Here is a 24764-nt window from a genome sequence, read left to right as displayed (position 1 = left end):
GCTTTGTCAGTAGGATAACGGTTACCATACAATACTATGCGTCTTTTAAAATGCATTGCATGAGTACTGTCACAAGGACCTTGCTTTACGACCAGTTTGTAGTGTCTATTATACCATCGCAAGAATGGGAGGAAACTGAACCCCTCGTGAGGCAAATGAGAGCTCCCTCTGTTGAGCCTGATGAAATTGAATTCAGTAAACAATCCCTTCGGATCATTCCCATGTTCTTAAAGGGGTCGGTCACACACTAAAATTAAAAGGGTCTGCTCCAGGCCGAAGGAAGATCCCATATGGTCTAGCGGTCAGGATTCCTTGTTTTCACCCAGGCGGCCCGGGTTCGACTCCCGGTATGGGAAGATCGGATTGTCTTTGCATCACTTAATCGAAACAACCAGCATGTATGTCTGTAGCAGTTTTAGCCAGTGGCGGAGATTCAGCCACCTGATATGTTGAGGTTCTGTCCCCAATCAGTGTGCCTTCGATAGCTCAGCTGGAAGAGTGGAGGACTGTAGGTGGCAAGTTGGCAATCCTTAGGTCGCTGGTTCAACTCCGGCTCGAAGGAGTTCTTTTTCACACATAAACTTTTCCTTGGCCCTGCTTCTCGACGAGGGCGTCAGCGCTTGAGTTCGTAGTTCGCCATTTTACAATCACGGCCGCCGGTGGTGGGCAAAAACTCATTCCCTGACCGGGAATCGAACCCGGGCCGCGGCGGTGAGAGCGCCGAATCCTAACCACTAGACCACCAGGGAAAGTCTGCTGATGACTTGCCCTCAAGCCTGGCTGTGGCCTTTACCAGATTTTGCAGCAAGACCACTAATACTTGTATTTTACTCCAGGAGAGGAGACGTCACCGACCCTGGCAAACAGACAAACTGTCACAGACTCTGTAGGAATATCCTAACAACACCACAACTTGCCATGAAAACAAAAACAATAAGATCGCCAACCTGCATCTCGAAGGTTTTTAACCTGTTAACCGTTTCCAGAGCGTCGGCGCACTGAAGCGTTTTTTTTTTATTTAGTTCAAATTTACTATCAGATTTAATGTTATACCTTGACAAACTATACATCATTAAAAAGATATAATACTCAAGATTCAGTATTTGACCACTATTGTATTCTGAGAAACTTATAGTGACAGTTATGTCTTAATTTGTGTCAGGAGTTATGAAATGGAAAAATGAGTCGATACCTTTAATATGAATTATGAGCGTCAGCTGGTCCATTCATAAAAAACACTCCGTGTGTCGTTATGACAGCGATTCGCAAAACATCGTCCCTCAGGGCTTTAGCTCAAAAATGTGCAGACTTGGAGAAATATTGATATATTCTCATAGATTCACATCATATTTCTATAGACAGGAATAATATTTGTTGAATTTATACCCAAATGCGTCGATGTAATCATTATGATCGCTTCTTACTGAGATGTGCTGTGTTTTCAATTCATACCAATAGCCTGAGGGCGCTATATGCACAATAACAGTCCATATATGGATCACGAAGAAGACCCATAGTCATGTGACATTCCAGGACGTCACTGATACAGAAAGTAGCTGACAGAGATCGCTGTAACATGCAGATAAAGATGTTTTGAAGACAATAAACATGATTGCAATGATATTTGAGTTACCTGTGTTCTTCAAGCCATGCCAGGTATTTCATAATAATAGATTATATTTATAATGCAATGCTAATCGATATAGATTTCATCATCGTGCAGAACACTATAAATAATAAATTTTCTGTCGGATTTTTTTTATCTGAAGCCAAATTAGATCACAGAAGATTATTTAAAACACTCGACTTGCGTTATAAAGTAAGTTTGGAGCACAAACATGGTTTCAATCTCATAAATGGTCGTGTATTGATGGTGTGCTAAGCTAACGTGCTAGCTAGCCCAGGTGCACCTGCCACCAGCAGTTATTGTTTTATGATTTTTTTCTAAATAGGAATGCTTACTGAAATGTTTCAGTGCATTTGATACCAGTTTCAAATATTTAGTGAGAACTTTGATAAAAGAAATTAGGGTTTGAAACCCTATGAATAGCCTGTGAATAGCCAGTCGTTAGTAGCTATAATGCAGACAAAAGAAATGCATATTTAGAGCCATAACCAGTCTGGAGAGGTGTAAATGTGTGCAGGCAAGACTGACACTGAATGGGGCTCGTTTGCACCACAAAACAATAGAGACAATAGACTGATTAGATGACTCAGAAGATGACTAAACATCAGTTTGCATTTTAGAGTCTAATCAAAATAAAGTAATTTGACATGATCTTGAAAAACATTTAACTAAATACAGAGTTTTAGACTTATCATTTTCAGATTTTAAATATAAAATGGTCACACATATGGCTTTAGCTGCAGTGCATTTCTAGATTGCTCCAGGGCCAACTTCAATTTTATTTTTATGAAGATGTTTCATAAAAGTAAATTTCTAATAACTTTACAAAACTTTGAAGCTATTTAAACATTTTTTTTTCATTATGACAATAATTATTTCTACATTTACAATAAACTACTAGGTGTCAGCTTTCAAATGAGATCATACTTGTGCTTTTAGTGCAAAGGGTTCATGAACTGTATCTGTTTAAGTTTGGGTATGCCATTTCTGGGGATTTTTCAAAAGTGGCCTTGAAGGTTAACAGGTTAAAGCAGTTTTTTGCAGACGTCTGTGGCCCTGGATCCCAGTTCTTCCACTGAGAAACTGTCACAGGCTCTGTAGTAATATCCTAACAACACCACAACTTAACATTTATTTTATTTTATTTCCTTTATTTTTCCAGGAAGGTCCCATTGAGATTAAAAGAAATCTCTTCCTCCAGGGAGTCCTGGCCAAGATGGCCACACTACAAATCACACACAAACACATATAAAACATTCCAGAAAGTCAGGGCACAACATTCATCATAAATCAAGTAAAACAACAGCATGATTCAATCATTGTATGCTGCAGTAATTTTTTTAATACATTCAAAGGAGGAATTGTTTCAGGAGGGACAGTAGCTTGAAATTCATTCCACAGCCATGGAGCATAGTAGGAGAAAGATGATTTACCATGCTCTGAATGTACCCTAGGTACTACTAATTTAATCCCATTAGATGACCACAACTTGCCATGAAAACAAAAACAATAAGATCGCCAACCTGCATCTCGAAGGTTTTTAAAGCAGTTTTTTGCAGACGTCTGTGGCCCTGGATCCCAGTTCTTCCACCGAGAAACTGTCACAGGCTCTGTAGTAATATCCTAACAACACCACAACTTAACATTTATTTTATTTTATTTCCTTTATTTTTCCAGGAAGGTCCCATTGAGATTAAAATAAATCCCTTCCTCCAGGGAGTCCTGGCCAAGATGGCCACACTACAAATCACACACAAACACATATAAAACATTCCAGAAAGTCAGGGCACAACATTCATCATAAATCAAGTAAAACAACAGCATGATTCAATCATTGTATGCTGCAGTAATTTTTTTTAATACATTCAAAGGAGGAATTGTTTCAGGAGGGACAGTAGCTTGAAATTCATTCCACAGCCATGGAGCATAGTAGGAGAAAGATGATTTACCATGCTCTGAATGTACCCTAGGTACTACTAATTTAATCCCATTAGATGATCTAGTGCTATAGTTCTTTCTACATAAACATAGAAGACTAGTAAAGCAATTTGGAAGTCTACCCATCAATGTCTTTACAATAAATTCTAACATGTGGGATTTCCTTCTTTGATATAAAGAGGACCAACCCAAATAGTTGTGCAGCAAACAATGATGAGTACGTGAACAAGAATTTGTTATAAAACGCAGTGCAGCATGATAAACGCCATCCAGCCTTTTCAATAAATAGGTAGACGTATGCATGTAAACAACATCACCATAGTCTAAAATAGGTAAAATAGTACTCTGTATTATTCTCTTTCTAGCTATAAAGGAAAAACATTTTTTTTCCCGAAAAAGAAAACCCAGTCTTGGTTTAAGCCTTTTCACCAAGTAATTAATGTGAACATCAAAGGCTAACTTCTCATCGAGCCATATTCCTAAATATTTATAAGTTGGTACTCTTTCTATATGTAAACCCTCAATAGTCAGAATAGGCATAACAGTAGACATAGAACGGCTACGTGTAAAAAGAATATACTTCGTTTTATTTACATTTAAAACTAATTTTAGTTTCAACAAAGTAAGCTGAAAAGTATAAAAAGAATCCTTAAGAATTTCAATAGCCTGAGACACAGAGGATGCAGTGGAGTAAATAATTGTATCGTCAGCATAAAAATGTAGCTTTGCGGATTGCATTCCCTGCCCCAATTCATTAATAAAAATAGAAAAAAGAAGTGGTGCCAATAAAGAACCTTGCGGGACACCCTTCCTGACTATTACCATGGATGAGGTGTAATTATCTACAGCAACACATTGAGTTCTATCCGATAAATAACCGGTAATTTAGAAATCGGACGATAATTATTCAAATCGGAAGGATCGCCTCCTTTTAATAAAGGCATAACCATAGCCGATTTCCAAGATGGCGGAATTACATTAGTGGATAGACTCAAATTAAAAATCGATGCAATAGGTTCGGCAATAATATCTGCTGACAATTTTTAAAAAATTGGTTCAATTTGTTCAGACCCACCTGATTTCTTACAGTCTAAATTTCGGAGTAGTTTACGAACTTGGGACGGCAATACAGGGGCAAAAGAAAATAAATCTGATTCACTATTAGTCAACTCATCAGTTCTCTGTTCATCAAGGACCAAGGAATTGTCTGTTATCAAACCAGCTGAAATAAAATGACTATTAAACGTATTAGCAATATCAGCCTTGTCTGTAATCAATCTTTGATTCAATTTTAAAACTTTTGGAAGATTAGTGGATGTATTTGATCCTATAAAAGATTTTGTTAATTCCCAAAATTTAGAAGGACAATTCATGTTATCATTAATCAGGTTTAAATAATACTGACTCTTCGAACTTTATATTAATTTTGTACACTTATTTCGTAATAATCTATATTGAGACCAGTCCTCCTCACCATTTGTTTTTTTTGCTTTAGACCAAGCCACGTTTCTTTGCTTAATAAGATTAGAGACGGATTGATTGAACCAGATATTATTTCTACCTCTCACCCGAAATCTACGTAAAGGAGCATGTTTATCACAAATTTCTAGAAAGATAGATTTGAAATAATCCCAAGCATCAACCACATCAGGTATAATTGAAACGTACTGTAAATCACTATTATATACATCATGCAAAAAAGCCTGTACATTAAAATTTTTAAATTGACGTTTAAGATTTGAATTGAGAATTGAGATCCCCAACATGTGAGGCCTCCATCTTGAAGGTTTTTGTAGCAGGCCCCTCATCTGACCCCTTCCTGATGTTGGCTCCAGGTCTGTTAATAGCATGAGAAAAAGTAGATGTCATCACAGGCCTCTGCCCAGTCGAACACCAACACGTGACGTGTAAGCTCACGGACATCTGATCAGTGGGCCAGTGGTGCAATGGATAACGCGTCTGACTACGGATCAGAAGATTCTAGGTTCGACTCCTGGCTGGCTCGCTCTGCCTCTTTTACTATGCTGTCAGCCCTTAGCCGTTTTATTAACCCATAGTTTTTGTTATTATTATTATTGGATTGGTTGAGAAATATTAAAAATTGACAGTCCAACAATAGGCTGCTTTGTCAGTAGGATAACGGTTACCATACAATACTATGCGTCTTTTAAAATGCATTGCATGAGTACTGTCACAAGGACATTGCTTTACGACCAGTTTGTACTGTCTATTATACCATCGCAAGAATGGGAGGAAACTGAGCCCCTCATGAGGCAAATGAGAGCTCCCTCTGTTGAGCCTGATGAAATTGAATTCAGTAAACAATCCCTTCGGATCATTCCCATGTTCTTAAATGGGACGGTCACACACTAAAAGTAAAAGGGTCTGCTCCAGGCAGAAGGAAGATCCCATATGGTCTAGCGGTCAGGATTCCTGGTTTTCACCCAGGCGGCCCGGGTTCGACTCCCGGTATGGGAAGATCGGGTTGTCTTTGCATCACTTAATCGAAACAACCAGCATGTATGTCTGTAGCAGTTTTAGCCAGTGCCGGAGATTCAGCAACCTGATTTGTTGAGGTTCTGTCCCCAATCAGTGTGCCTTCGATAGCTCAGCTGGAAGAGCGGAGGACTGTAGGTGGCAAGTTAGCAATCCTTAGGTCGCTGGTTCAACTCCGGCTCGAAGGAGTTCTTTTTCACACATAAACTTTTCCTTGGCCATGCTTCTCGACGAGGGCGTCAGCGCTTGTATTTTACTCCAGGAGAGGAGACGTCACCGACCCTGGCAAATTGACAAACTGTCACAGACTCTGTAGGAATATCCTAACAACACCACAACTTGCCATGAAAACAAAAACAATAAGATCGCCAACATGTGAGGCCTGCATCTCGAAGGTTTTTAAAGCAGTTTTTTGCAGACGTCTGTGGCCCTGGATCCCAGTTCTTCCACTGAGAAACTGTCACAGGCTCTGTAGTAATATCCTAACAACACCACAACTTAACATTTATTTTATTTTATTTCCTTTATTTTTCCAGGAAGGTCCAATTGAGATTAAAAGAAATCTCTTCCTCCAGGGAGTCCTGGCCAAGATGGCCACACTACAAATCACTGATGGCCACAAGATGGCCACAAATCATCACAAATACAATTCAATCATTGTATGCTGCAGTAAATTTTTTAATACATTCAAAGGAGGAATTGTTTCAGGAGGGACAGTAGCTTGAAATTCATTCCACAGCCATGGAGCATAGTAGGACAAAGATGATTTACCATATTCTAACATATGGGATTTCCTTCTTTGATATAAAGAGGACCAACCCAAATAGTTGTGCAACCCTGTTTGACCCTGGCAAACTGACAAACTGTCACAGACTCTGTAGGAATATCCTAACAACACCACAACTTGCCATGAAAACAAAAACAATAAGATCTCCAACATGTGAGGCCTGCATCTCGAAGGTTTTTAAAGCAGTTTTTTGCAGACGTCTGTGGCCCTGGATCCCTGTTCTTCCACTGAGAAACTGTCACAGGCTCTGTAGTAATATCCTAACAACACCACAACTTAACATTTATTTTATTTTATTTCCTTTATTTTACCAGGAAGGTCCCATTGAGATTAAAAGAAATCTCTTCCTCCAGGGAGTCCTGGCCAAGATGGCCACACTACAAATCACACACAAACACATATAAAACATTTCCAGAAAGTCAGGGCACAACATCCATCATAAATCAAGTAAAACAACAGCATGATTCAATCATTGTATGCTGCAGTAAATTTTTTAATACATTCAAAGGAGGAATTGTTTCAGGAGGGACAGTAGCTTGAAATTCATTCCACAGCCATGGAGCATAGTAGGAGAAAGATGATTTACCATAATCTGAATGTACCCTAGGTACTACTAATTTAATCCCATTAGATGATCTAGTGCTATAGTTCTTTCTACATAAACATAGAAGACTAGTAATGTAATTTGGAAGTCTACCCATCAATGTCTTTACAATAAATTCTAACATATGGGATTTCCTTCTTTGATATAAAGAGGACCAACCCAAATAGTTGTGCACCAAACAATGATGAGTACGTGAACAAGAATTTGTTATAAAACGCAGTGCAGCATGATAAACGCCATCCAGCCTTTTCAATAAATATGTAGACGCATGCATGTAAACAACATCACCATAGTCTAAAATAGGTAAAATAGAATTCTGTATTATTCTCTTTCTAGCTATAAAGGAAAAACATTTTTTTTTCCCGAAAAAGAAAACCCAGTCTTGGTTTAAGCATTTTCACCAAGTAATTAATGTGAACATCAAAGGCTAACTTCTCATCGAGCCATATTCCTAAACATTTATAAGTTGGTACTCTTTCTATATGTAAACCCTCAATAGTCAGAATAGGCATAACAGTAGACATAGAACGGCTACGTGTAAAAAGAATATACTTCGTTTTATTTACATTTAAAACTAATTTTAGTTTCAACAAAGTAAGCTGAAAAGTATAAAAAGAATCCTTAAGAATTTCAATAGCCTGAGACACAGAGGATGCAGTGGAGTAAATAATTGTATCGTCAGCATAAAAATGTAGCTTTGCGGATTGTATTCCCTGCCCCAATTCATTAATAAAAATAGAAAAAAGAAGTGGTGCCAATAAAGAACCTTGCGGGACACCCTTCCTGACTATTACCATGGATGAGGTGTAATTATCTACAGCAACACATTGAGTTCTATCCGATAAATAATTTTTAAACCAACTCACAGCCGAATTATCGAGGCCAACACTTTTAAGCCTCCGTAACAGTAAAACATGATCCACTAAGTCAAACGCTTTTGTCAAATAAAAAAATAAGGCCGCACAATGTTGTCTATTATCGAGAGCAGTAATTAAATCATGTAGTAGCTGTTATCGTACTATGGCCCGCTCTAAATCCTGACTGAAATGCGTTGTACATATCATGACTAAGTAGATATTCTTTCATTTGATCATTTATAATAGATTCAAAAACTTTTGCTAAAACCGGTAATTTAGAAATCGGACGATAATTATTCAAATCGGAAGGATCGCCTCCTTTTAATAAAGGCATAACCATAGCCGATTTCCAAGATGGCGGAATTACATTAGTGGATAGACTCAAATTAAAAATCGATGCAATAGGTTCGGCAATAATATCTGCTGACAATTTTTAAAAAATTGGTTCAATTTGGTCAGACCCACCTGATTTCTTACAGTCTAAATTTCGGAGTAGTTTACGAACTTGGGACGGCAATACAGGGGCAAAAGAAAATAAATCTGATTCACTATTAGTCAACTCATCAGTTCTCTGTTCATCAAGGACCAAGGAATTGTCTGTTATCAAACCAGCTGAAATAAAATTACTATTAAACGTATTAACAATATCAGCCTTGTCTGTAATCAATCTTTGATTCAATTTTAAAACTTTTGGAAGATTAGTGGATGTATTTGATCCTATAAAAGATTTCGTTAATTTCCAAAATTTAGAAGGACAATTCATGTTATCATTAATCAGGTTTAAATAATACTGACTCTTCGAACTTTATATTAATTTTGTACACTTATTTCGTAATAATCTATATTGAGACCAGTCCTCCTCACCATTTGTTTTCTTTGCTTTAGACCAAGCCACGTTTCTTTGCTTAATAAGATTAGAGACGGATTGATTGAACCAAATATTATTTCTACCTCTCACCCGAAATCTACGTAAAGGAGCATGTTTATCACAAATTTCTAGAAAGATAGATTTGAAATAATCCCAAGCATCAACCACATCAGGTATAATTGAAACCAACTGTAAATCCCTATTATATACATCATGCAAAAAAGCCTGTACATTAAAATTTTTAAATTGACGTTTAAGATTTGAATTGAGAATTGAGATCCCCAAATGTGAGGCCTCCATCTTGAAGGTTTTTGTAGCAGGCCCCTCATCTGACCCCTTCCTGATGTTGGGTCCAGGTCTGTTAATAGCATGAGAAAAAGTAGATGTCATCACCGGCCTCTGCCCAGTCGAACACCAACACGTACCGTGTAAGCTCACGGACACCTGATCAGTGGGCCAGTGGCGCAATGGATAACGCGTCTGACTACGGATCAGAAGATTCTAGGTTCGACTACTGGCTGGCTCGCTCTGCCTCTTATACTATGCTGTCAGCCCTTAGCCGTTTTCTTATCCCATAGTTTTTGTTATTATTATTATTGGATTGGTTGAGAAATATTAAAAATTGACAGTCCAACAATAGGCTGCTTTGTCAGTAGGATAACGGTTACCATACAATACTATGCGTCTTTTAAAATGCATTGCATGAGTACTGTCACAAGGACCTTGCTTAACGACCAGTTTGTAGTGTCTATTATACCATCGCAAGAATGGGAGGAAACTGAACCCCTCGTGAGGCAAATGAGAGCTCCCTCTGTTGAGCCTGATGAAATTGAATTCAGTAAACAATCCCTTCGGATCATTCCCATGTTCTTAAAGGGGTCGGTCACACACTAAAATTAAAAGGGTCTGCTCCAGGCAGAAGGAAGATCCCATATGGTCTAGCGGTCAGGATTCCTGGTTTTCACCCAGGCGGCCCGGGTTCGACTCCCGGTATGGGAAGATCGGGTTGTCTTTGCATCACTTAATCGAAACAACCAGCATGTATGTCTGTAGCAGTTTTAGCCAGTGGCGGAGATTCAGCCACCTGATATGTTGAGGTTCTGTCCCCAATCAGTGTGCCTTCGATAGCTCAGCTGGAAGAGCGGAGGACTGTAGGTGGCAAGTTGGCAATCCTTAGGTCGCTGGTTCAACTCCGGCTCGAAGGAGTTCTTTTTCACACATAAACTTTTCCTTGGCCCTGCTTCTCGTCTTCTCGTCTCCCCTCCAGTCTTGGTTTAAGCCTTTTCACCAAGTAATTAATGTGAACATCAAAGGCTAACTTCTCATCGAGCCATATTCCTAAATATTTATAAGTTGGTACTCTTTCTATATGTAAACCCTCAATAGTCAGAATAGGCATAACAGTAGACATAGAACGGCTACGTGTAAAAAGAATATACTTCGTTTTATTTACATTTAAAACTAATTTTAGTTTCAACAAAGTAAGCTGAAAAGTATAAAAAGAATCCTTAAGAATTTCAATAGCCTGAGACACAGAGGATGCAGTGGAGTAAATAATTGTATCGTCAGCATAAAAATGTAGCTTTGCGGATTGCATTCCCTGCCCCAATTCATTAATAAAAATAGAAAAAAGAAGTGGTGCCAATAAAGAACCTTGCGGGACACCCTTCCTGACTATTACCATGGATGAGGTGTAATTATCTACAGCAACACATTGAGTTCTATCCGATAAATAACCGGTAATTTAGAAATCGGACGATAATTATTCAAATCGGAAGGATCGCCTCCTTTTAATAAAGGCATAACCATAGCCGATTTCCAAGATGGCGGAATTACATTAGTGGATAGACTCAAATTAAAAATCGATGCAATAGGTTCGGCAATAATATCTGCTGACAATTTTTTAAAAATTGGTTCAATTTGGTCAGACCCACCTGATTTCTTACAGTCTAAATTTCGGAGTAGTTTACGAACTTGGGACGGCAATACAGGGGCAAAAGAAAATAAATCTGATTCACTATTAGTCAACTCATCAGTTCTCTGTTCATCAAGGACCAAGGAATTGTCTGTTATCAAACCAGCTGAAATAAAATTACTATTAAACGTATTAACAATATCAGCCTTGTCTGTAATCAATCTTTGATTCAATTTTAAAACTTTTGGAAGATTAGTGGATGTATTTGATCCTATAAAAGATTTCGTTAATTTCCAAAATTTAGAAGGACAATTCATGTTATCATTAATCAGGTTTAAATAATAAACTGTCACAGACTCTGTAGGAATATCCTAACAACACCACAACTTGCCATGAAAACAAAAACAATAAGATCGCCAACATGTGAGGCCTGCATCTCGAAGGTTTTTAAAGCAGTTTTTTGCAGACGTCTGTGGCCCTGGATCCCAGTTCTTCCACTGAGAAACTGTCACAGGCTCTGTAGTAATATCCTAACAACACCACAACTTAACATTTATTTTATTTTATTTCCTTTATTTTTCCAGGAAGGTCCCATTGAGATTAAAAGAAATCTCTTCCTCCAGGGAGTCCTGGCCAAGATGGCCACACTACAAATCACACACAAACACATATAAAACATTGCAGAAAGTCAGGGCACAACATTCATCATAAATCAAGTAAAACAACAGCATGATTCAATCATTGTATGCTGCAGTAAATTTTTTAATACATTCAAAGGAGGAATTGTTTCAGGAGGGACAGTAGCTTGAAATTCATTCCACAGCCATGGAGCATAGTAGGAGAAAGATGATTTACCATGCTCTGAATGTACCCTAGGTACTACTAATTTAATCCCATTAGATGATCTAGTGCTATAGTTCTTTCTACATAAACATAGAAGACTAGTAATGTAATTTGGAAGTCTACCCATCAATGTCTTTACAATAAATTCTAACAGTAGTTATATGATTCGGCTTATGTCAAAATGATTTATGACCCTATGATTGACAGGTGGGCGGGGCTAACCTTTGACCTTCCGGAGGATGTTCCGGAGGTCCTTTGATGTAGGGATTAACCTTTGACCTTCCGGAGGGGTTGTTCCGTAGGTCGCTTAATTTAGGGATTAACCTTTGACCTATCGATCGATCAAGTTGGCAGTACATTCCGGAGGATGTTCCGGAGGTCCTTTAATGTAGGGATTAACCTTTGACCTATCGATCGATCAAGTTGACAGTTGTCTTTACCCTATTGACCTTTGTATGATATATGAAGTTGCCAGTTGTCTTTGTCAGTTGTCTTTGCCCCATTGATTTTGACCTATTGACCCCGGGGGAAATAACTTCTTGGTGTGGGAAATCCCCTCCGTGTCGGGGTGAGAAAATAATTTTTCTAATGTTGCATATACATTAGAATAGATTAGAATTACAAAAGTAAAATCATCTTACCGTTTCACTATGGTGAAGAATTGGATTAAAGTTGACAGTCTCCGCACTGTGTGTGTGCGTCTGTGAGTGTGTGCGTGTCATCCGATATCCTGGCATTCCTGAGCACGCTATATAAATGGGGATAGTGAGAAAATATCTCCCAGTAACTAAAGTTGAACACATTCTGTTCTTTAAAAAGTATATAAATGAAATGGTTAATACAATATCTTTTCAAAACAAAAATAAATATCTTACTAAAAATCTACTGAAGCAGTCATTTCAGATTAAATAAGTTTAAAGTTTTTAAACACTCTGTGTTTTGACACTCTGTGATTCAGAGTGGTGGAGGAATGTGTGTGTTTGTGTGTGTGTGTGTGTGTGTGTGTGTGTGTGTGTGTGTGTGTGTGTGTGTGTGTGTGTGTGCGCGTGTGTGTTTCATGACACCCTCCCTCCCCTCAGTCTCTCAAACACCAGCGCATGACAGCAATGGTCTCCGCGCTAAGTGTGTGCGTCTGTCTGTGAGTGAGACACCACCCTATTCCTGCACCCCCTGCTGGGGGGTGAAAGTGAGAAAATATCTCCCAGTAACTAAAGTTGAACAACATTGTTCATTTAAAAGTATATGAATGAAATGCTTGCATCATTCATTGTAAATAAATAATATTCCAATTATAGCAGTCCAAAAATAAAAATCATCTTCCATTTAGACTGTTGAAGAAGCTATACAGTATGAACGGATGATCAGAAATAAAATCATAACGTATTTCATGCAGTTTACGAACCGATGACAAAAATAAAAATCAGCTTACCGTTTCAGAGTACTGAAGAATTGGATTAAAGTTGACACTCAAAGCGCTAAGTGTGTGTGTGTGTGTGTGCTTGCAACACTGGGAGATGTATCCATGGACCGTCTTTAGCACCTGTTGTTTTCACGATTCATACTAATTTATGGTCGCGAGCATATCCTGAAAAACAACAACTGTATAGAAAGGACTCAAAGGAGCCGGTACCGCTGTACGTGCCACTTCACCCTACCGATACGCTTTCCAATTAAAAAAAATCGTATCTCAAGAGAGGAGTGTCTCTTTTGTGACAGTTTTGACCTTCTATCCGTGAAATACGGCGACAAATGTTGGATAGATCTCTGAGAACGACCTCTCTGTGAACTCGCCTGTACCATTCATAGAACACGCGCGCCATCTAGCGGACACACATAGTTATATCTTTCCCATACATTTTCACTGTATCTCAGAATGTATATATATATATATATATATAGATGACGGCTCGAACCCTGGCAAACCATATCTTGTCCAAACTTCAAGACTGCACAGCTCAACTCATCAACATGCAAAACAGTGAGTATTTTCTCTTTGTAATTCTTTTATGCTATGGTGTTTTAAAGATTGTTTTTTCACATAGGGTGTGAAACAATAGATGTGAATTTTTAAATATGTAAAATTATATTAATAAAGTATGATTTTTAAAAATATCTGGGTACAGATATTAAGTATCATAAACTATGATTTTAAAAATATCAGTCTGCATATGTACATTTTAAAAAATCACATCAGTCTTTATTTCCATGCTTATGGGGTTATGCTACGGTGATTTAAATATTGTTTTCACATGGTGAAAAACAGTAGATATGATTTTTAAATAAGTAAGATTATATTCATAAAAGTTTGAAATTTAAAAATATGGAACATTGGTGTTTTTTGTTTTGTTTTTTAAATCACACCAGTCTGCATACCCATGCTTATGGGGTTATGCTACGGTGATTTAAATATTGTTTTCACATAGGGTGAAAAACAGTAGATATGATTTTTAATAATATGCAACATCACATTCATTTATCATAAAGTTTGATTTTTAAAATATGGACCATTGGTGATTTTAAACCAAATCAGTCTGCATATCCATGCTTATGTGTATTAATATGGATTATCATCGGATGTACTGCTTATGTGAAACTTTTTATGTGAAAAAGCTTTTATTATGAAAATCATGGATCAGCCGTCGGCTTACCGCAACATACTTCACTCTTCTACGAATGGTATTTGTGTGTTATAATGCAGCGCTATCTTTTAATGTGAAAAGACGGTGATATATACAGCGTTATAATTTAGTAAACCGATCTTTCGGATAGCTAACCATGCGGCATAGTGATAGAACATGTGTGTTGGTTAGCATCTCGTGCTACGCTGCTAACGGGTCTCACACATTGTTATGGGCGCTATATCATTTTGCTTTTGTCTGTATATGTTTCAGAAAAACATTGCTGATGCTTCTGACGGTATACTGGTATATATTTTACCATATAATCATCGTTTTAAACACTTTCTGAAGCGTCACATTCAGGTATGGAATGGATATGGTTGGCCATGAGTTCAAACAACATCCAGTTCACAGACAAATAGCGCCCCACAGTCCCGGAGTTCAAACAACATCCAGTTCACAGGCAAATAGCGCCCCCACCAGTCCCGGAGTTCAAACAACATCCAGTTCACAGGCAAATAGACCCCCCTACTGCCCTGAAATGATATACAATGCACTCCTTACTGTGATAGGTCATCCTATGGTTGGAGATGATTTTGTTTAGAGCAATTTGTTTTAATCTAGCTATTTAAATGCTGATGTGATGTATTTAAATTTTCCAAGTTGTATGATTCATAAATTATAGGTGTGTGTGTGTGTGTGTGTGTGTGTGTGTGTGTGTGTGTGTGTGTGTGTGTGTGTGTGCGCGTCATCAACCATATAAAACGGCCCCACCAGGCGGCTTCAAATCATAATATGTTTTTCCCCCTCAGATTCAAACGTCGAGCGGAACGCCTTTGATGCCATTAATTCATGTGAGAACTTATTTTCTATTCTTTATAAATTAAATGTACCAATTTTTATGCGTCTTTATTTATTAATTTTAATTTATTTTAAGTTTTACTTATTTTTAATTCGTAGTGGCTACGCATGGGTTTGATGGAGACAGCACTGCCAATGGTAAGAACAAGATCCACCTTCAACGTAATGTTTTACGTTTAAGGAAATCTAACGTTTTATTTATTTATTTATTTTATAGATTTCATCCAATTCGTCACACAGCCTGGATTCCCGGTGGTCGACCTTACTGAAGACGAGAATGAACAAGACACCATCGTCGTAACAGATAGGCGAGACATAGTCGGAGATCAAATAGTTCCTACCCCCACAGCTTTAGACCAACCAAAGAAAAAGACTAGAAAAACGAATTATTCTGTACCCCCATTTAGTCCTGAGCTATTTAATGGTGAGGCTATCTACATGTATTAACATTTAAACTCAAATTTGTCATACCATTATGATTGATTGTTATATTTCCATACACCAGGTTCGGATAGAATCCATGATGATGATGATGACGATGTGACTGACTGGGGTGTGGCTCAACTCCACGCTTGGGATCAGAGCTCTTGGACGAGCGAGCGTGGCGAAGCGTCGAACGCCGGTCAGACGCCATTTCATTTTCACCAATCGTCGGAAGAGATCGATGTTGAAGAAGTAGCGCTGACCCCTCAACCAGTCGATGAACCATCCAACGATAAGCCTCTGATTCGCCAGCTCATTAATTCAATAGATGCATTTCGCAGTGAGTTTCGTGAGGCGAATGCGGATATAAACAGGAAAATTGATGCAAATTCTGCAAGGCAGGAAGAAAACCGTAGCAGAATAGATGCCTTACGTAACGAGCTACGATCCTTTCAGCCAGAGATACATAGCAGATTCGATGTTCAGGATCGTTTTTTTCAGAATGTGAGCGATGAAATATTTCACCGCATCCATATTATCCAATTAATCATGGATGAGGATTCTGATATAAACGAGCATATGTCAACGCAACACCATAGTGAAATGCTGCTCAGGCTTCGTCTTCTCCATACCCTCATAGATGAGATGTCTGCTACAATTAATAGTTTACTCACGATCCATTTTGTACCGCGTTAGATCATGTATTGATTGTTATATACACTCTTTGATTTTATACTCTTTGTATACTCTTTGATTTATATTCCTTTTATATACTCTTATTATATTACATGTATACACTATGCTATTTTATCTATGCTCTATGATTTTGTAATATCTCACGTTTTATACTCTGTGATTGTTTTATACTCTGTGATGTTAGTCTGAATTTCAAAAATGGATGGATCAAAATACTTCTTTACAGACGCTCGTCAATCAGACCAATCTGACACAGAACTGTCTCCGGATGAGCATGAAACGATAAGTATGCTTCCAGATTCTTTAGAACAGTATCTTAATGTAGAATCGTCACACCAATCTGCTGATTTGGATCTTTTTGAATTAGCCGTAAATCCAAATATGAATCTCTATGACCCACCCATACAACACGGTGCAGGGTTAAATACCGCCGAACCACCCCCAGATCCTGACGACGATAGTGTAGAACATCCTACCGACAATGATAATACTTTCCGCGAAGGTGATCCTCCTACACATGAGCGATTAAGTCCCCTCGACATTGATGCGTTGATTCGCCGGGGTGGGTTCGTTAACGGATATCACGTTTTACCACGACCTCATTTCAATAGCGTATCGTTGAGAAGGAGCATGAATCTGAGAGTCATCAACTCTGCAGATCTGGCCGATTATCATCGTTACTTACACGACACACTGAGCGGGATTGTTACTTTTGCTAGAGATTTTGGTGGGGACGTACCCGTGATCAATTTGACCGTGTCAGCCTCCAGTCTCCAAATACCCATCAACGCTGTTTTAACCGATGGAAATAATTATGACCCCAATTTGCTTTACGACCAAATTGAAAAAGTTTTACAGAGCAACGATCAGTTATTATCGGACCAGGCCGTTGAGATAGAAGCTACCGTTGTTATGAACAGGCAAGGAGGTGGCCGACGTAAACTTATGGATCTAGCCATTGCTGAGGTGATCAAGAGAAAAAAAAACAGTTTATTTTGCCCCACAAATATTTCGAATAATTTGTGTTTCTCCATTTGTCTCGCCCGTTTTCTTAACCCACAACACCCCGAGACCGAGTTAGAAAAACTGGCTACCACCATCCAAAACAGTGCAGGCTTCTCAATCCAAGATCCAATCGCTTTTAGCGACATAGCCTCATTTGAACGAGCTCTAGGCATTAAAATTGTTGTATTTCACAGATCTAACGCAGGTGTCTTAGAAACGTACAAAACTTGTGATGAACCCCATCCGAAAACGGTGTTCCTCTATCACCATAACAATCATTACTACATGATAACGAGTTTGACAGGGTTCATCGGATCGGAATAAGTATGCGAATTTTGTTACAAAAGTTACACCAGTCGCAGAAACCATCGATGCAAACACGCATGCAACATATGCTTCGACTCAGAATGTTACACCTACCCTAAAACGATCATACACTGTCTAGATTGCATGCGCTACTGTAATTCGAGCTATTGCTTCGAAATGCATAAAAAAAACCCACCTCCGGGTCACGAAAACCCCGCCTGTGATCTTATAAAATACTGTAAACTATGCAACAAACGTTACGATGTTAAACCGGGAAACAAGAAAACCAAACACATATGCGCTCTGGACAAATGCGTACATTGTCGCGAAATTCTGGTGGAGGAGGGAGAACACCAATGCTTCATACAGCCCCTAGCGCCTAAGGACTTTTGCGAAAAATACATTTTCTACGATTTTGAAACGCGTTATGAAAATGGGAGGCAGGTGGCTAATTTTGTTTGCGCGATCACGTTCCAAGGGGAGAAATTTGTAGCTCGCGGTACAGACTGTATAGCTAAGCTAATCAAGCGCTTCAGACAGCCGCGATATGAAGGCTGCTGCTTCATTGCTCATTACGCCTCCAGATTTGACTCCTTTCTCATTCTGGAGTATTTCTGCAAAGCTGGGATTGCCATCGAGGTTATCATGCAGGCATGTAAATTAATCCTTATGTATGATGAAACGTTTGCGCAGCGATACCTCGACAGTTATTCATTTTTCCCGTTTGCCCTAGCCAAAATGCCAGCTGCGTTAGACTTGACGACGACTGAAAAAGGCTACTTTCCACATCTTTTCAACAGAGTGGAAAATGCTAAGTATTTCGGACCTTACCCAGACAAAAAGTTTTACAACTACGATAACATGTCGGATAAAGACCAACAAAAGTTCGATGCCTGGTACAGCACGGTTGAGGGTAAGTTCTTTGACTTTAAGAAAGAACTGTACGAGTACGGGGTTAACGACGTTGTGTTATTACGTGAAGGTTGTATGAAATATCGCCAGTCGTTCATCGAATGCACCAAACTTGACCCTTTCAGTTTTACGACGATCGCTAGTTGTGCGATGGGGATCTTCAAAACACATTTCCTTAAGAAAAATACGCTGGCTCTCACGCATAACAAAGCGTACATCCGACAGAGCAAATGCTATTCATCTGGTTCAATAGAATGGCTGGAGTATGTCAAAAAGACTCGAAACGTCGACCTACACCACGCCTTGAACCATGGCGAAGTATCCTTCGGTAAGTACTTTTTAGACGGTTACTACGAACAGAATGGGTTGAGGTTTGGCTTAGAATACAATGGTTGTGTACACCATGGACACTGCTGTCGCTTTGAACCCCATCAGATACACCCCTTGTCGCGAGTACCTTACGGGGTTCTCAGGAGACAGTTTGACGATAAGGTCGAAATTCTGCAGAACGCGTACGGTTTGCAAATCGAGGTTCTTTGGGAATGCGAATGGACCAAAATGAAAAAGACCGATCCCTTTGTGATAGAATTTATGGCCAATTATTCGGCCCCCGAGAGATTGAAACCGCGAGACGCTCTGTTTGGTGGTCGAACTAACGCTTATAAACTCTATCACAAGGTGACCGAAGATGAAAAAATAAGGTATCTCGATTTCACCAGCCTCTACCCCTTTTGCCAGGCTAGGAAAAGCTATCCGATCGATCATCCACAAATCATTTTCAAAGATTTTGAACCGATTGAAAATTATTTCGGTCTTATCAAAGCGACCGTGTACCCTCCCCGCAAATTACTGCACCCGGTTCTCCCTTACAGATGCGAAGGAAAACTCATGTTCCCATTATGTAGAACCTGCGCTCACGAGCAAAACCAGACCTCAACCTGTACCCACACGGATCAGGAAAGATCGCTGTCGGGCTGTTGGGTCAGCATCGAGCTTTTAAAAGCCGTCGAGAAGGGTTATGTGGTAGCCAAGATAGATGAGGTTTGGCATTTTCCTCAGCGGTCAGACACGTTGTTTGGCGATTATGTCAAAACGTTTCTGCGTTTGAAGCAACAAGCGTCAGGGTACCCGTCGAACGTGGTCACGGACGCTGAGAAAGAGACTTACATTCGCGAGTATTTTGAAAAAGAAGGGGTTCAACTCGACCCCGAAAAGATCAAGTACAACGCCGCCCAGAGGGCAATCACGAAATTGATTCTCAATTCGCTTTGGGGTCGGTTCTCGTTAAGACAAAACCTGCCTCAAACGACCCTGGTGAACGACCCCGAAGATTTCACCAGAATCGTTTTTGGTAATACCGACACACTGACCTATTTCACATTCGTCTCGGACGATGTAGCTCTCGTTCAGCATAAACCTGACAAAGACGATGTTTGTAAGGCGCGCGACGTTAACGTGTTTCTAGGAGCGTTTACAACGGCTCACGCCCGACTGGAATTGTACGAATTGATGGACAGACTCGGCGACCGGCTTCTGTACTCAGATACGGACTCCGTCGTCTTTGTGTCCAGGGAGGGAGACTGGGAACCGCCTCTAGGGGATCATTTGGGGGAGCTGACGAGCGAGCTAGACGACGGTGACTTCATAACGTGTTTTTGCGCGAGCGGGCCTAAATCTTACGGGTACAAGACGGCCAAAGGTAAGACGTGCATGAAAGCTAAGGGTATAACATTGAATGCAAAAAACTCCCGAGCCATCTGTCTGGAATCCCTGATTGGTCTGGTTGACGGTTATGTGACGTCGCAGGATAGCGCCAAACACATCCTGGCTCACACCGAAAATATTGTGAGGAATAAAAAGACTCTCACATTGCACAACAAATCAGTCGTTAGAAAGTTCAAGGTGGTGTATAATAAACGCAGACTTTTGCCCGATTTCACCACTCTTCCTTATGGCTACTGATCAGGTGATGCACAGAGGGTCTCAGGTTGTTTCCGATTTTGATTTCAGACTTCAACATCCATTTAGTTGTGTTATAAGTGGGCCGTCCAATTCTGGAAAGTCTTATTTTGTAAAACTTTTGTTGGAAAAGGGTTTGACTATAATCTCCAAGAAAATTGAAAACATTGTATGGTTGTATGATTGCTGGCAGCCTTTGTACGACGATGTACTGAAATTGTACGACATTAAATTTGTGCATGGAATACCCGAGAGTCTGAATGATGATGATTTACTCCCTGTTCATAAAACAAATCTTCTCATCGTGGATGATTTGATGCAGCAAGCTAGCGCCAACCTGGAACTCCAGCGCGTATTTACGCAATATTGTCACCATCGGAATCTCAGCAGCATCTATATAGTGCAAAATTTATTTGCACAGGGTAAGTCCAGTCGAACCATCAGCTTAAACGCCAATTATATGATTTTGTTTAAAAACCCCAGGGACGTCAAACAGGTAGCGATGCTAGGACGACAAATGTACCCGGGAAACACAAAATACTTTATGGAATGTTATCACGACGCGGTCAACCGATCTTTCGGATACCTATTGATAGACTATAAAGCTAAAACTCCGGAGCAGTACCGTCTCAGAACAGGATTGCTGTCCGACCGTCAAGTGGTTTATATCCCGAAAAAAAGGAGAACGTGATAAATCGTCATGTCCGCCAGACTTTGTAAACATCTGCCGGTGTTAAAACTGCTACATAAAGCGTCTCCTAAACAACGACGTGTTATTTTACAATCGGTGTCCGACGAATTCATTTTATCGCTGTGCGAATTGGCGCTAAACATCCTCTACGGCACGATCCCGGTCAATCGCCAGCAGTACCAAAAACTGAAAAAGAGAAAAGCGGAAATCAAATTTGTGGCCGATAAAAAAATTGGCATAGCGGCCAAGAAACGAGTCATCAACCAAAAGGGCGGCTTCCTTTTACCTTTATTAAGCGTCGCCGTCCCGTTCCTGACAAGCTTGATAGCCAATCGATAGGATGGAGTACGCTGAGAAGATGTATTTAGTCCCGCAGCATCAGCTGGATAAGATGAAAACTGAGAATGTACGCGAGAGCATTCAACAGACTGTGGAAAACGATTTGGACGGTGCCATAAGAAATATTTTACATCGCACCGATTTGAATCCGTACGAAAAAGCCAAACTTTACACCAATACCCTAAGCAGGTTTTTGACCATCGTTAGACAAGGGGATCGTGAGAGCGGGGTTTTAACCCTCTCGTTACCCCATAGTGACCCTGAGCCTAAAGATGCGCAAACGCCAGCCGCTCCCCGCACTGCTAATGTTGAAGACGGTGTTGCTGAGGGGGCTGTGGTGGACGAAGTGCTGAAGAATGTCCCTTCGAGAAGCGTGAAAAACAGTAGATACATATTAGACAAGATGTCTAAAGCTAAAGGACTAAGCGGGTGGAACGAATCGGGGGAGTTTGTGTTCAAGGGTAAAGTCGTACCAGGTTCACACATGGTTGATTTGTTAAAAAATGTGACGGGCCCCCAAAAGGTTCGGGATGACCGGAGACCTCTGGGATGGACGGAGTTTCTACAGGCTTTTGGCGAGTTAAACATTCCTTTTTCTACAGTGCCGAATCAACAGGTCAGGAGCGTGATTAAGTCTCTAAAGAGTAAACCCGCCACCCCCGCCACCACACCCGATGTTAGACCTTATAAAAAGGCACGGAAATATTCATGCTACAGGACTCCGAAAGACTCTGTATTTAAAATATCGACCGGTGATCCGAGGCAATGGTTGGAATTTTAACGAATGTATCTTACGATTAAATAAAGACGATAAAAAATAAAATGTTTTAAGATTTTTTATTTATAGATCAAACACGTTTGCACACAGGATGACATTTTATCATTACACACATGCGGTCTTAATCTCTTCACAAATAGGGATACCATTTTATCATTTTTAATATAATCGTCGGTGTATAGTTTCAACACACGGTCATAGTCACAACCTTAAGTTAAATGATATAGAAAAAACAAACAGTGCTCCCCACAGGTATTGGATGAATAATCCTGGACTTGTCTGTCGGAATATAATACTTGGGGGTGGTTGGTCGCTAGAAAGTGATCGATGCTGGTTGGGAAGCGGGTGCTGTTGGGTGGATTGCCAAAGCTGTCGAAAAAACAAGCGGGCCCCTCTTCGGGTAAATAAACGGCGATCCAATGCTCACCGGGTAGCCGAGCGGGGTCGGTGTTAATGATCCCCATCGCAGGTAAGGTCCTCACAGGTTTTTTGGGTAGTTGATCGCTCGGTAGAACCCCAAGAAAATGTGTTCTGCACGTCATTTTATCCACTATAGCTGTGAGTTGAAGCGTGTTCATCTCTCAATAGTAATCGATCAGCACCTGTCTGCGGTTAGACACTTCAATGAGAGAATCAAAAACGGCGTAAATGATTAAGTTAACGGTATTTGGCAGCGGTTGTCTGAAACGAGCTTCGACTCTGATATTTCCGGACTTGATGAGCGAAATGTGCTGTCCACACTCTTCATCCGGGGTGAGGTTAAACGCATAAAGCGTGTATCCGTTTATGAAATCGTTACTGTCGATACAGAGTGCGCGGTCTTTAAGGTGTCTACCGGTCGCCATCGAAAGCTGATAAAATTCACGCGCCGCCAGATTGGCTTCGAAATTAGGTTGTAGAGGTTTAGCGGGGAATTGCTGAGAGTCGACGTAGACGGCTAAGAACTCCAGATTGTAATGTTTGAACGCAAATGGATTTTTTGTGTAGGATCCGGTGAATGCATCGTTGTCGACCATGGCGATGATGATAGACTTTGGCAATGTTCCTAAAAACAGATTTTCTTGATTCAGAACACGAGACCCAGTAGGGATTGAGAACGTTTTTAGACAGACCCTGTCGACGGCGTACTTGGCCGTTGTTGACAGTAACGCCTGTGCGTGAGCCAGTCTCACCGGGGGTGATACAGACACTTTCTTGACAAATAGGGATGCCGCCGTTATATTTAATTTGTAAGCAATGTCGTCGCCCCTCATCAGGCAGAATTCATCTTTTGCTCGAATAAATCGCAACTTAACATCCACCCCATTCAGTAAAAGTTTCTCCTGGAAGAATATATCGGCGTGTATGGGGGTAAACAGTTCCACCTCCCTGCTCCGGCTGGTATAGGTCGCCCTCTTTGTCAGTCCCGCGTTATTGCCAGGGGGGTCATCCACATCCATCTGACCCGCCGAATCTTTGTGAAACAACGAAGTGGAGAACAGAGATTCCAACGTATCCTTACCGTAGTTGAGCAGACTCTCTATGATACAGCGATAAGGATAGGTGCTTGAGCTTTGAGATATCAGGCGATCACCCAGGGTTATGTCGACTTGCGAAAATATTGTAGCGCCCGGGTAGTTAATGAGTCCAACCCTAGCCGGATGCGGGATATCGTCTCCGTCAGGCTGCGTGATTTTCACCCGTAGATAGAGCATGGTGTTATTGAGATCCATATAATCATCCCCGTTTCCCGCGATAAAAAACTCTATCGGGGCAGAGGCCGAAAGGGCCGATAACGGAGCTACTTCTAAATAGCTGTTTTTCTCGATGATGGTCTGTGTCAGAGGTACCGTAAATAAGTCCAGCTCGGACTTGATGCACTCTCCCGTCATACGATGCAGTAACGCCATGTTAGAATATGGTTTTTACCCCTCTCTTGACCGACGCGTTTCGCCTAACAGTCTTCTTACGCTTTCTACGTACGAGTGAGCGTTTGTTTGATACATGTGTTGTTTTCTTCCTTTTCACCCCCGATTGACCACGCCTTCTCACACCGGGAGGTTTGGACGTTCTCTTACGTGCCATGACCATCAGACCAGATCCGCCTTGAGCTTTAGCATCATTGTCGTGGGAACGCATCAATACATTTAAGAAGACGTCGGATACTATATTTTTAGCAGCCGATTTTAGGTGGGGCTTTGCAATGCTGAAGCCTCTTTTTAACAGAGGTACGGCCATCCTGAACAGACCTCTAAAAATACC

At 40.3% G+C, this 24764-nt stretch overlaps 1 protein-coding gene and 8 non-coding genes across 9 annotated transcripts; 7 read left to right on the top strand and 2 right to left on the bottom strand.

The window, feature by feature from the left end:
- Nucleotides 1–284: 284 nt before the first annotated feature.
- Nucleotides 285–356, top strand: trnae-uuc (transfer RNA glutamic acid (anticodon UUC)). The gene has a single exon. It is a non-coding gene; the product is annotated as a tRNA-Glu (tRNA).
- A 119-nt stretch (nucleotides 357–475) lies between these two features.
- trnay-gua (transfer RNA tyrosine (anticodon GUA)) lies at nucleotides 476–562 on the top strand. The gene is given in 2 exon segments: nucleotides 476–512; nucleotides 527–562. It is a non-coding gene; the product is annotated as a tRNA-Tyr (tRNA).
- Nucleotides 563–677: 115 nt separating this feature from the next.
- trnae-cuc (transfer RNA glutamic acid (anticodon CUC)) lies at nucleotides 678–749 on the bottom strand. Its single transcript has one exon. It is a non-coding gene; the product is annotated as a tRNA-Glu (tRNA).
- A 4748-nt stretch (nucleotides 750–5497) lies between these two features.
- On the top strand, nucleotides 5498–5570 carry trnar-acg (transfer RNA arginine (anticodon ACG)). The gene has a single exon. It is a non-coding gene; the product is annotated as a tRNA-Arg (tRNA).
- A 401-nt stretch (nucleotides 5571–5971) lies between these two features.
- trnae-uuc (transfer RNA glutamic acid (anticodon UUC)) lies at nucleotides 5972–6043 on the top strand. Its single transcript has one exon. It is a non-coding gene; the product is annotated as a tRNA-Glu (tRNA).
- Nucleotides 6044–6162: 119 nt separating this feature from the next.
- trnay-gua (transfer RNA tyrosine (anticodon GUA)) lies at nucleotides 6163–6249 on the top strand. Its single transcript is given in 2 exon segments — nucleotides 6163–6199; nucleotides 6214–6249. It is a non-coding gene; the product is annotated as a tRNA-Tyr (tRNA).
- Nucleotides 6250–10104: 3855 nt separating this feature from the next.
- Nucleotides 10105–10176, top strand: trnae-uuc (transfer RNA glutamic acid (anticodon UUC)). The gene has a single exon. It is a non-coding gene; the product is annotated as a tRNA-Glu (tRNA).
- Nucleotides 10177–10295: 119 nt separating this feature from the next.
- On the top strand, nucleotides 10296–10382 carry trnay-gua (transfer RNA tyrosine (anticodon GUA)). The gene is given in 2 exon segments: nucleotides 10296–10332; nucleotides 10347–10382. It is a non-coding gene; the product is annotated as a tRNA-Tyr (tRNA).
- Nucleotides 10383–23104: 12722 nt separating this feature from the next.
- On the bottom strand, nucleotides 23105–24412 carry LOC143726053 (uncharacterized protein F54H12.2-like). Its single transcript, XM_077219039.1, has one exon. The coding sequence runs from the start codon at nucleotides 24410–24412 to the stop codon at nucleotides 23105–23107; it is 1308 nt and encodes a 435-aa protein (XP_077075154.1).
- Nucleotides 24413–24764: the final 352 nt, after the last annotated feature.

Source organism: Siphateles boraxobius, unplaced genomic scaffold (genome assembly GCF_051911475.1).
Source record: "Siphateles boraxobius isolate OS27281-9 unplaced genomic scaffold, OSU_SipBor_1 77, whole genome shotgun sequence".
NCBI lineage: Eukaryota > Metazoa > Chordata > Actinopteri > Cypriniformes > Leuciscidae > Siphateles > Siphateles boraxobius.
Note: the sequence above shows the minus strand (reverse complement) of the source record. Positions and strands in the feature narration are given on the sequence as shown.

Coding starts and splice junctions, on each gene's coding strand:
- LOC143726053 (XM_077219039.1), bottom strand. CDS start 24,412: ATGGCGTTACTGCATCGTATGACGGGAGAGTGCATCAAGTCCGAGCTG.